The following is a 13,192-nucleotide window of genomic DNA, read 5'->3' on the forward strand; positions in this document are numbered from 1 at the left end:
TAAATAAATAAATAAATAAAACATACCGGTATGTGTTGAGAGTGGAATCTCACAATTCATCCTCTTCCTACAAACTGCATTTTAAAATAGTACAGTGGTGAATTGAGAGATAAAGCCGTCTGAATGCCTGATCCTGTGTGAGTGTGTCTTGCTGCTTGTAACACCTTAATTGGATATAGACTTGGACAGTAGTGAAATCACTGCAGGGAACTGCTTCTTAAATGCAATCTTAAAATGCTGTACCATTTTTCTAATTCAGCCATCTGAGTGTTAGTGAAGAACAATGAAGCTATATCATGCTGTTCATGTTTTTTCTTCTTATAGGCTTCCAGGTGTTTGAAATACAGCTGATTCTAAGACGAGCTATTCAAGATATTTGGACGATTCCTTTAGGAGGTCAAAAAGTAAGTTTCATATTGTCGTGTTTAAAATGGAACTGGTGCATTCATAGCATCCAAGTCCTAGGAATACGGACATCTTGTCTTTACCATTGTGCAGGTTTCCATATATAGATCTTTGAGAATTCTTCTAAACTTTTGGCAGGAGTGTATAAAAACAATTTGGCTAGTATTTTTCCTGAGGTTAGATCTTTCTAAATAAAGGTCTTTAGGTCACTGGAGGCAGAACACTAAATTGGCTCTGTTATACTTTACTAGGCTGCCTCCCTGTTAGCCATTTATGGTACATCTATTCATTAATTGGACTCATTCCAATCTGGGTTCAGCCCTAGCGACAGTGGTTCCAATCCTACCTTCAGGACCGAGTCCAGAGAGCAGCCTTGGGAAGAGTGCCTTTCACCCCCCTGACGACTATGCTATGGGGTGCCATAGGGAGTATTTTATATCCAGTGCTATTTATATCCAGTCTACTGATGACACTCAGTTCAATTTCTCCATAACATCTGAATCAAGAGGGGCTGTGCGATCCCTGGGCCATTGCCTGGATGCAGTGGTGAAATAGATGAAGAAAAACAAGCTAAGCTTGAATCCTGGCAAGACGGAGGCACTCTGAGTGAGTCATACCTGTGTATGAGAAATTGGTTAGTTGCCTGCTGTGGGATGGGTTTGCACTTCATCTGAAGCAGCAAGTTTGTGGTTTTGGGGTCTTCTTGATCCAGCTTTGTCACTGGAGGCACAGGAAGCCTCAGTTGACCAACTGTGGCTGGTTTGACTGCTATGGCCATTCCTGGACCAAAGTACATTTATGCAACGGTTATAATTGGCAGTCCGAGGCCAGGGTGGTGTGATGAAATCTCAGCAGTTTACGCATGTGGGCTGATCCATAGGTGGTGCACAAAGCGCACACTTGCCAACATACAGCCTCTGTCCTGTCTTGCTTCAGGTGATGGTGAAGAAGATAAGTCCGCAGCATCGCTGGCAGCTGGAAAATACTTCTTACGATTCTTGTCAGAGAGAGCAAATTCTGTTCTCTGCAAGGGGTTTCACCAACCTTTTCCAGACACTAGTTAAAGCAAAGAAGGTAGATCCCACTTTCTTTAGGGTTTTTTTTAAATAAAAGAATAACAATTCAGATGTAAAGGCACAGTGGCAGAAAATTCAAAATAACTTTTGAAAAGCTTAACAGAATATGTATATATAAAGTTATACTTATACAGGTGATATCAATTAAAATTGTACTGGCCTAGTGATGGTTGAATTTTTATATATGAAATGACCAGAGCCATTGAAATTCAGCTGGTGATCTGTGATAAGCTCAATAAACTGATCATCGCTAGGCCTTTATTTTGTAAATTGCATTTCCTTTCTTAAAGGGCCTAGTATAAAACATATTCACATTAACCACTGTTCAGCAGTGCTGTGTTTTTGACAATCTTACCTTTCTCTCTGCAGCCACTGGTGGGACACAATATGCTGATGGATCTTCTGCATCTGCATGAGAATTTCTACAAGCCCCTCCCTGGTAATGTCACTTCCAGCTTCAATCACAAAGAGACTTTTGTATCCTTCCCCCAGTAGGATCCTTGCTCCTGATCCTTACCTTTGCTTTAGGAACTGATCTATTTCTGGTTATTGGTCAAGCTATTGTCAGCAGCTTAGTTGTTCATTAAGAAGCAAACATCGCCATCTTCTCTCTCTCTCTTTTTTTTAAAGAAAACTACGATGAATTTAAAAAGAACATACATGCCCTGTTTCCTGTTGTCATGGACACAAAGAACATAGCAAAGGCCACCTGGAAGGTAACTCTCATAGGCTGCTGATGCTCAGGATTGCCTCTCCTCTTGCCCCTCTCTCATTGTGTCAATGCAAGGGTCCATGGCTCAGCAAATAAGCACCTAGTTTGTATGCCGAATGTCCCAGGTTCAGTCCACAGCAAAGGATCTTGGCTACAGCTAAAAGATGCCTTTTGCTTAAAACATTGGTGGGCCACTGCCGGTCAGAGTAGACAAGACTGGCCTAGAATAGTTTAAAGCCTGGCAATTCCATATGTTCAGAAAATGAGCAAGGAAACTCCAATTTTGTCTCCTTCCCAAAGAGCAGTGACAACTTCTGTCTGTCGTCCACTATTTCTTCCCAGAAGTGGAGCAGCGATCTGCATTAGTGGTACTTGAGGGTTCTTAGTTCCATCCTGTTGTTGGGATTGTAACTCTTGTCTCTTGTAACACCAGTGTTTTTCCCACATGAAGGCAAAATGTGCACTGCAGACAGGACAATTCAAAGTGTTGGTGCTGACCTTTAAAGCCCTAAACGGCCTAGGTTCTGTATACCTGAAGGAGCGTCTCCACCCCTGTCATTCTGCCCGGACACTGAGGTCCAGAGCCGAGGGCCTTCTGGCAGTTCCCTCACACTGTGAGAAGTGAGGTTAGAAGGAACCAGGCAGAGGGCCTTTTCAGTGGTGGCGCTCACCCTGTGGAATGCCCTCCCATCAAATGTTAAGGAAATAAACAACTATTTGACTTTTAGAAGACATCTGCAGGCAGCCCTGTTTAGGGAAGTTTTTAATGTTTGATGTTTTATTGTGTTTTTAATATTCTGTTGGGAGCCGCCCAGAGTGGCTGGGGAAACCCAGCCAGATAGGCAGGAAATAAATTATTATTATTATTATTATTACGGTTAAATTCCTGACTGTGGTTGTAATTGTCACATTCAGCTGGGCTTTAGGGGAAGGGTGCATTATGGGACTTGACAGGTTTTCTTTGATGTGGTTGGCATTCCCAAGCTTGTATACTTGGATGCCTTGGGAACAACATGATAAACTTAATGATTGGAGGTGGGAGGATGTGCTGAAACTGTATGGCCAAACAAGTGGAAACCTTGCCTTTTGAGTCAGTGTGTGAATGAGAAGGTGATAGGACAGCAGTTTCTAGTCTCAGGTTACGGCTTTGATGTTCTATTCCTAAGGGCATGTTGTATGTTACAATCCTGGTATGGCTGCTGCTAAGATTTCTACCTGTGCGCATCCCAGTTACATGAAATAGCATACAGAACATTTCAAAGTAGCTGATTACTGATGAGACGCAGGTACCTCCAACTGACTGACCCACAGTGAACCTCTAGTTTCAGTTGTTCAGTAAATGTGCAGTAATCCTGTATCTTTATGAGGATAATGATGTTGGAGGGGTCAGGGCCTTAGAAGACAAACAATGGTATAGGAAGCTTCAACAGACATGTTGCACTAGAGTAGTTGATGTCCTATGCACTGCAATCCATTGTTACTTTGTGAACCTCCAGCTCTTTCCATGTCACCAAAAAGCTTTAAAAAATTCTTCCTTTTAAACAGGAGTTCCAGTTTCCTCGAGCTGAAAATCTTTTGGAGCTTTATAAAGTTCTGAACGGGTGAGCCATTTTATTTGTGTGTGTGTGTGTGTGTGTGTGTGTGTCGCCATTGGATTTATCACTAAGTTAGCCTGCCTGAAAAAGAACTATAACAAGTTGTTCCATAATTCAATCAGGATTTTTTTGGGGGGGGTGTCATGCCCTGCAGATGTTGACCCCGTGATCAGTTTAGATTAGGGTAGATGGTACTTTGTTCTTCCGTCAAATGTCTCTGAAGAAATTACACATTGTTTGCCCAGTAGTCCTGTATCCTCTGAGTGAAGTGCCCCTCTTAGGCTGCAGATCTCAGGGTAACATTAAGAGGCAGCGAATGGACAACTGCTCTGTAGAATTTAAGACCATGGGGAGCATAATTACAGATTGGGGAAGGGGCTTAACACCTGATAGGAGAAAATTAAAATTGTTGTCTTCTTCCAGTTTTGAAAATGTTTTGCATTGCACAGTGATTAACACCTATCTGACCACAATTGGTTTTTTAAATAATTCAAACATCCCTTGCCTCTTCTAAAAGAAAAAGACAGCCCAGTGTTTCTATTTCACTGGAAAGGCAAGACAAGGAGGACATATGATAACTTTTATATAAATAGGCACAATGGCTATATTCTACTTCTACTGTTGGAAGTAATATACCTTTGAATACCAGTTGCTATTCCATTCAGGTTGTATTTGCGGGCTTCCCATGGTTGGCCACTGATAGAACAGGATGCTGGACTTGGGTCTGATCCAGCAGGGCTCTTCTTAAGAACTGAAAGCTTGACAATTGATACCTTTCAGCAGTGACATGAATCCCACAAACCAGCCTTGTCCAGAGATCTTTCATGCAAGCGACTGCCTCAGATACGGTATGTCTGGCTATGGAAACAAATTCTTGGCGTGTAGTCATTAACCTGAATAAGTACTACGATTGATACGTTTTCAGTTGCTTTTATCACAGAGCAAAGTCACGAGGAGCTTTGAACAGGATTGTGATACACATAGCTTTGCATTTCTACCCCTTGCAGCACACATGCACCAAACTGTTCGTTCTGCCCTTGTTCCCTACCTACCATATTTTTCGCCCTATAGGACGCACTTTTCCCCCTCTAAAAATGAAGGGGAAATGTGTGTGCGTCCTATGGGCCGAATGCAGGCTTTCGCTGAAGCCTGGAGAGCGAGAGGGGTTGGTGCGCACCGACCCCTCTCGCTCTCCAGGCTTCAGGAAGCTATCCGCAAGCCGTGGGAGAGCTGTGCGAAGTCGCACAGCTCTCCCACGACTTGCGGAGAGCTGCCTGCACCCAGAAGCCTAGGGCGCGCTGAGCTCAGCATGCCCCAGGCTTCGGGCTTCACGCAGCTCTCCCACGGCTTGCGGATAGCAGCCTGTTCTGGGGGCTGGGGTTGAGGGAAGCTCGGGCTTCCCCCACCCCAGCCCCGCACCTGGGGGGGGGGATAATTTTTTTTTCTTTATTCCCCCCCCCCAAAAAAAAACCTAGGTGCACCCTATGGGCCGGTGCGCCCTATGGGGCGAAAAATACGGTACTACTACTGCAGCCCACAACACTGGGAAAATAGATGCTTAAGGCATTCTGCAAGGCCAAAATCAGCAGTGAACCTCCAACAGGCTTTGCATGATACTACTTCTACTGGCAGACCAAACTCAAGTGGGATGTGATCACAACTTAATGATGGGATCTGATGATATTCCTTCAGAATCCTTGTAGAGACTGCCATGCTCTAGATTCTTAGAGGTGGGAGGAAAACGGCAACATAAAACAAAAAGAAACACGATAGGTTGTCTGTGGAAGTTGTTTTGGGTCAGATCATTATAGACTATCTGGGGAGATGTTACCTTTTCTGTTTTGTTGGAAACCTTTCAGCTACAAAGGAGTCTCCTCACGAGGCAGCCTATGATGCATTTCTCTGCGGATCAGGTATGGGTGTAATTTTTTGTGTCTAAAATACCCCCTTCCATCGGCATTGTGCTAGTTCAACATATGGGGCAGTCTGTCTACTTTATTAATAAAGAAACTGTACAACCGGATGGGCGGGGTAGAAATAATAATAAATACATAAATACATAAATACATAAAAATAATAAAAACCTCTTTTGGATATGAACATTTGTGACAGAGGGTTTCAGAGCAAAACCTCATGTTCTTCCTGAATGACATATTTATTCTTATTTTAAAGTTTCTAACAATTTAGGCACTGTGCAGAGTTTTTTAAATAAATAAACAAACAAGCAAGCAAGCAACCACTGCCTACAGGCTTACAATCAAATGGATATGACACAAAAGAAATAGAGAAGGAAGAGAAAAGCAAGACAAAAAACTACCACGTATACATACATATCTAATATTGACCGGCTAGAATGGCCACTGGGGAGAAGTGGTCATTTCACTGGCAGAGGTTGTTTACCTCTCTCAGTGGAATAGTAGTTTGTCCCAGCTGACCCTGTGGAATGTGCTTTGAAGCCTGTCCTCTCCCTCAGGAGCAGCCAAATATAATTGTGATCATAACTCCTAACCTGTTATTTCTCTTTTCATAGCAAAGGGTGGGGGGGAATTGGCACGAGCAGAGCTGGAAAAGCTCTTTATGTGCAGTTTTTCCTTTTTGAAAGTTAGTAAAGGAACTTCTTGTAGATCCTATGCCTCACTCAGCACATGAATGTTATGGAATATTTGAAGACTTTTATTTCCTTTTAGTAGTGATAAGTACCTAGAGTATAAGATACAGTGATTTGGCTCCCGGAAGAGGCCAAATCAAGCCAATGTGCTTTTCCCTTTGAAGCTCTACAAGGCAGTCTTCTTTGTTTCTGCTTTATTGGTTTTAAGCAGGCTTAGGTAGCTAGCAGTTCTTCTTCCAGGAGCTGGTCACCTCAGTCCTTTATAGAGGCAACTAGAAGCTGCAGGGATGCTGTTTACATAACCAGCCAGGAGTTATTGCTGTTTTTCCTTTCATGAAACTAAAGAGGTACAGTGGTACCTCAGGTTACATATGCTTCAGGTTACAGATTCTGCTAACCCAGAAATAGTGCCTTGGGTTAAGAACTTTGCTTCAGGATGAGAACAGAAATCGTGTGGCGGCAGCAGGAGGCCCCATTAGCTAAAGTGGTGCTTCAGGTTAAGAACAGTTTCAGGTTAAGAACGGACCTCCAGAACGAATTAAGTACTTAACCTGAGGTACAACTGTACCGTGCAAAGATTTCTGCTTGCGCAATGGGACTCCCCTCCTCATGTTTGCCCCTGCATCCCTCAAAATTGGTTTGGAAGAACCCTCAGAACAGTGCAAGGAGGAGGCATTATGGAGTGCTTGTGGAAACAGACCAACTGAAAGCGTGGGACTCTGAATCCCCTCCTAAGTCTTTTTTAGTAAAGGTTTGAAGGCCAAAAAGATTGATGTCTTATTTAATCAACTCTCAGAACAATCTAATTCCTATTTTTGAGCATCAAAAAGCTTTTCTAGGAGCCTCCCCCCTCCCCCCCAATTTTGCAGTCTTATCATTTATAAGTTGCTAGATGGAACAATGGAATTATTTATTTTTCCAGTTCTTCTGAAAATAGCTCATTTGCTTCTTGACAGAATTTCTTGGTAAGTAAATAGCTTGAATGTTTCCCACTTCTGAATAATCTTTCTCACTGTATAATCTTTCTCACTGATGGACTTAAAATTGGTTGGAGGTGGCCTAGAACCCTACCAGTTTCATGGGCAGTGGCACTTGCTTCCCTAAGAGCATTGTGTCGTCTTTCCTCCTTGGCATTGTGTTAAAACGCACCTGAATGCTCCAGACCAGCAAACTGCTAAAACTTCGGCTTTTATAGAGCTGGGTGCACTTGCTGATGATCAATTAAGCAAGGACATTTGATTAGCAGCCCCTGTCCGCTACTTAGCCTATTAATTCCTATGGAAGCAGTAGGGGTATACTTAGTTTTTCTCCATTTTGGCTTTATTTTTGTTAAATAAATAATGACACAGTGTAATATATCGTGTTGTTGTTCATCTGGGGTTGTAGTTACCGAATTTGGGGTTGTATTTACCTAATAATGATTGCTATTATTAGGGTGCACTTTCTTTTTCTTATGACTGTATTTAGTAGTAACTGCTTGGTGATGGGTTCTGAAAGGTGATTTTAATATTTAAAGACAGGTCCTGTCAGCAACAGACCTTAGAAACTGTCATCAAGCACCCTTAAGACCCCCAAAGTAAATATCAGTATTCTCTTAATGTACGGTATAAAATATCCCTTTAATAAAATTAAAAAATCCCAGTTATCATACCAAGCTCCTGGGGGGCTTTAAAGACATTCTAAGGCAGGCTTCCTCAACCTCGGCCCTCCAAATGTTTTTGGCCTACAACTCCCATGATCCCTAGCTAGCAGGACCAGTGGTCAGGGACGGTGGGAATCGTAGTCTCAAAACATCTGGAGGGCCGAGGTTGAGGAAGCCTGTTCTAAGGGACCAGGTAGCAGTAGAAAGGGGTCAAATTGAGGAACTCTTTACTTTGGCATGGACTTCCATGAAATATAAAAATTAAAGAATTTATTGTATTTTATAACATTGGAATGTGTTGTGTGATGGTACTCTAGTTTCAGTTTGCATTACTGGGCGGAGGGAATTGCTCTGAGGCAGGTAGTAGAAGAGACCTTACCCTTTTCTAAGAAAAATAGTTGTGTGTGTGTGTGTGTGTGTGCGCGCGCGCGCATGCGCGCGCAATCTTAGCATTCCTAAGTTGTTCTAGTATATCATTTATTTATTTATTACAATCCACTGCTTCTCCTTAATTTAGTGATTCAACAAGGACTGCTCCCTCGTTTTCTCAGTACCTTGATGTATTGGCTGCATGTGTGAATCAAGTGAACATTATCCGAGCTGGTGTTCGGAAAATAGTGAGTATGAAATGTGAAAAGATTCCAGTTAGCCAGTTGCTAAGAGAAACCACTTGTGTAACATCTCCACAAGCTCAGATGGAATAGGAACAGGGAGCAGGAGCTCTTGTGAGCTCTGTCGTTTTGGAGATAGTTTTGTAGTTTGCATGGCTGAAGCCTGGGATATTAAAGAACAGAAGATGAGGCAAAGAGTGATGCTAAAAGGTGGACCCTCCAGATGTGTTGCCTCCAGATGTACCTGACCAGTGGTGAGGAATAATGGGATTCATCATCATCATCAAACCTTTTATTGGCATCACATACAAACATCCATAGTAAATCAGTACAAAGTTACCACCTCCCCAATGTCACAGAACATTTGTCAAATGAAAAGAGGCAAAACAGTCTAACGTTACATCTCTAGGTCTCCAGGAAGATCAGACGTCTGCAATGTGTTTCTGCGACAAAAAAACAAATAAAGATATTTAGCCACTAATTTGGTGAGCTTCTGTTCGTTCCCCAGTAATAGAAAATGTGTGACCTCCAACTCTGGTTTCCATTTGGGGATGCAGAGTTGATCTAGAAACTGCTGGCGGAGATCAGCATATAGTTTACATTTAAGAACCACATGAGTAAGAGTTTCCAGCAGGTAGTCTTCACATAATTTTTATATTTCATAATATAATAGAACCATGCAGTTGCACACATGCAAGGACACAAAGTAAGCTCATTTTATTAAAGTGCCCCAAACTTTCCAGAAGCTGGACAGAACAGTATTTCTTCATGATGAGGAAAGAAAACACATGCCCATGTCATCTGACAGACAATACAAATATTCATAATTTTCACAACAATACACTGTTTATCCTGTTCATAATTCTTGATCTTGGAGCTGGGGTGAAAATTGTGCGACTGCATTGTTGTACATGGTGATGCAGACTTTGGTTCAAATATACCCGGTGGGTGCAGTTTTAGCATACTGAATATGTTTGTATGCACATTTTTATATAGGATCACAACACTATAGTTATTATTGCAGTTAATTTATTAATCACCTTCTAAACCAGTGTCTCAAGGCAACACACAAAAAGGAAGTTAAAGGCTAAAAATCAACAACAGGAATGTTTTTGCCTGGTGCCTTCATTACATATTTTTAGGCGCCAGGGCAAAAACCTTCCTTCTCTCTCAGGCCTTTGGCTAATTAAGCAATTAATTGTTCTTGTTGTTGTTAATAATAATAATAACAGGCAACCAGAGCAAACCCTGCAAGCAAGGCATTATAGGTTGGCAGTAGTTTGCCCCCACAAGTTTGCCCCTAGCCACTGTGTTCTGCCCCAGATGCAGCCTCTGAAGGGTAGCCCCACATAGAACAAATTGCAGGGTCCAACCATGAGGTTGTCAATGCATGGGCAACCATGGTCAAGCTATCCTAATCCAGGAACAGGAAAAGCTGTTGGTAAAAGGCACTCCTAGCTACTGAGGACACCAGCAAACAATAAAAGGACTTGTATTCCAAAAAAAAGTCAGTCTACAACATCCTTGGCTCTTCCCTTCCTCAACCTAGCTAACAGTTCTTCATAGTGTGATCCCTTGTGAGGTCCGGGGCCTGGCTGCGACAACCAATGAGGGTGAGTGGACTTTCCCCTTCCACCCTCCCAGAGCCGTAACCCCAGGGTGCTCAAACCACAAATAAATAGCAAAAACTATTTTGGGGGATGTTCAGTGTGACTGATTTTTTTAAAAAATAACCACCAAAACCTGATGTTAAGCATTAATGTTAAACCACCAATTCTTACCTACCACTGTGTTTGTGTGTGTTGTGTTTGGCATAGTTTATTGAAATGTTTCATAATATTTAGACCCTTTTGTGAATCTTCCTCTTGGTGCCTTCAGTAGCTGAAGGGTTAACTTAATTCTTTTCTTAGAATTTTTCCGGTATGGATGACCCTATAAAGCTTCCACCACTCCTTATCATTAATGTGCGAGGATGGCCTGGGGTTGATGAAGAGCAGATCTATCGGGAGTTTAAAATCTTCTGCAGATTTGATGTGCGGCGGCTAAGGAGGAACCAGTTTCTCTTACTCTCCAATAATTTTAAAAAGTATGTGATCAAAAAGCAGTTGTTATTCTGCCAGTTTTCTCTGATATATGTTGGACCAGACAGAGTCTCATTCCAAAACATCTGGATTCAGTTTTACTTTAGTGATCCTCATGCAGCAGGGGAAGTATATGCTTATACTCTGCTCAATTGCCACACCCATGTATGCTCCTGGGTATTTGAAATGCTTTCAAATCCAAGGGTGCAAGAAACACAATGATACCCTTTGGAAGTGGAGGAAATCCAGTGTCCACGTATTTTCAAATTTAATGTAATTTCATATATATATACGAAAGCAAATATATATATATATATATATATTGCCGTTTTCAAGAATTTACAAATACAAATCTTACAATGTCATACTTCTAATACAAATACAGATCAAACTCCCCTTCCCCCTTTTGTGGTTTCTTCTCTTATTGAAATTTGTAACACTGCATTTTCCACTTTACTCCATTTCTTAATTATTCTATAATTAATAATACTTTTAACTGCTTGACTTAAGCTAACCCTACCAACGCACTTAGTTGCATACCACGATTTTTCAAATATTCCACAAATATTCTGCACTCCTTAATCATCCCCCCCCCCCGGTTTCTTAACACAACCGTTAATTTTGCCATTTTGGCATAATCCATCAAATTAATCAGCCAGTCTTACTTGGTTGGAACAACATCCTCTTTCCACCTCTGGGCAAAGACCATTCTGGCTGCGGTTGTAGCATACATAAATAGGTTTCTACGGTCCTTTGGAATTTCTGTATTCACTATCCCTAAAAGAAAAGCTGCTGGTTTTGTTTTGTTTTACTAAAAGTTATTTTGAACATTGTCTTCAATTCATTATACGTAGATCATTTCCCAGAAGGCTTTTGTTCACTTACAGGACTACCACGTCTGATAAAAATTAGCTTCCTTTTCTTTACATTTCCAACACAAATAAATACCAGGAGATAAATACCATCTATCCATCATTTTCATATATTTTTCTTTCAGTGTACATAACATGCTGTGAATTTTCAATCAACATTCCACAACTTATCCCATGCAGCCATTTCAATATTGTGACCAATGTCTCTTGCCCATTGAATCATCACAGACTTCACCTGCTCATCTTTTGTTTCCCATTCTAACAACATTTTATACATTATAGAAATTACTTTGTCAGTATTCCCTAGTAGTGCTCTCTCAAATTGCTTAATGCAATTTCCAGGACATCTTGGAGGGATTGCTAGTAAAGCAGAGAAAATAGAAACTTTTCTTCAGATTCTTTTTTTTTTTTTTACAAGATCAAAACATATATGTATTAGACTTTTAAAAGTATTTTTGAATTTGCACTCATGGGGTTTTGTAGGGCCATAGGTTGCCCGCCCTTGCTGTATTATTAAATGGCAGCAGACAGAGGAGTATATGGTTGCTTCAAATTCAAGCAGCGCCTGAAGGAGGATATTCTCAGGGCTTGCTTGCTCTCAAGTGGGGGGGGGCAGGATGGCACAGGAAAGGCTGGCATTGCAAATTGCCCTAACCTGGGTTTGTACTGGGGGTGATCTTGGGAGTGGCTGAGAGGTATTCTCTTTATTTTATTTTTTTAATTTCCCCCCAAAGTTGTAGAAGCGTATAAACAAAACCATCACACACCACCTCTTTGGTTGTGGGCTCAAAAGTGGGAAGAGAAGGGCACTTTTTGTTTTGTTTTTTTCTTAATAATAATAATAGTAATAATAAATTATTTATATCCCACCCTCCCCAGCCGAAGCTGGGCTCAGAGTGGCTAACAACAGTAAAAGTAACACAGTTTAACTAAAATCACAATCAATTAATAGAAATAAAATCTAAAATCAATTCATTCTAAAATCAATTCAGAATCAAATTAAGGGCAACCATTGGAGTAGAGTTCTGTGAGGATTACCAAAGGAGGCGGTCAGACTGTGCCTCGGCCAAAGGCCTGGTGGAACAGCTCTGTCTTGCAGGCCCTGCGGAAAGATGTCAAGTCCCGCTATAAATAGGGGGAGAAAGAGGGTGTGTAGGCAGATGGAGCCTGCCCTCCCTCATGACAGACAGTCAACATGTGGGCATGAGAGCTGCAAGAATAGGGATGAGTGACGGTGTGTTTAGTATGTATTGTCCATAAATAAATGGCAGGTGGGTAGAGTCTCTTTTGGGAGGGAATTGTCCGGTGAAAACAGCAGTTGGATCAACAGATTTACAGCTTCAAACAGCACCAGTTTGGGTCCAGAAGCTAATTTTTGGCTATCAGATCATTCTTCTTCTTTGTAGGTCAAAGTTGTACTTTTCTTAATTATTCTTACAGTGTCAGAATGGTTTTGAGAGAATATAAAAATCATCCCAACGTGCAGATTTCCCCATACCACCACTGGAGGCATTCTCCACAAGTGAATTTCTTCCTTCAGTAAGTAAAGTTAACTTTATACATAATCTCATTTTTTATTATTATTAATAG

The 13,192-nt window shown here is 41.4% G+C and overlaps 1 protein-coding gene across 5 annotated transcripts in view; it reads left to right on the forward strand.

The window, feature by feature from the left end:
• PNLDC1 (PARN like ribonuclease domain containing exonuclease 1) overlaps nt 1-13,192 on the forward strand; it is a 48,893-nt gene that overhangs the window by 6,463 nt on the left and 29,238 nt on the right. For all 5 annotated transcript variants that reach the window (XR_014155119.1, XR_014155120.1, XR_014155121.1 and 2 more), the window contains exons 8-18: nt 325-404; nt 1,342-1,479; nt 1,851-1,920; nt 2,112-2,197; nt 3,739-3,794; nt 4,569-4,636; nt 5,648-5,701; nt 7,319-7,361; nt 8,556-8,655; nt 10,560-10,735; nt 13,043-13,141. Coding sequence is in view for 2 of the 5 variants with exons in the window: in XM_081856534.1 (XP_081712660.1) it covers nt 325-404; nt 1,342-1,479; nt 1,851-1,920; nt 2,112-2,197; nt 3,739-3,794; nt 4,569-4,636; nt 5,648-5,701; nt 7,319-7,361; nt 8,556-8,655; nt 10,560-10,735; nt 13,043-13,141 (970 nt within the window). In the remaining 3 variants the exon portion in view is untranslated. The remainder of the gene's footprint in view (nt 1-324; nt 405-1,341; nt 1,480-1,850; nt 1,921-2,111; nt 2,198-3,738; nt 3,795-4,568; nt 4,637-5,647; nt 5,702-7,318; nt 7,362-8,555; nt 8,656-10,559; nt 10,736-13,042; nt 13,142-13,192) is intronic.

Source organism: Podarcis erhardii (genome assembly GCF_964252035.2).
Source record: "Podarcis erhardii genome assembly, chromosome: 3".
Lineage (NCBI taxonomy): Eukaryota > Metazoa > Chordata > Lepidosauria > Squamata > Lacertidae > Podarcis > Podarcis erhardii.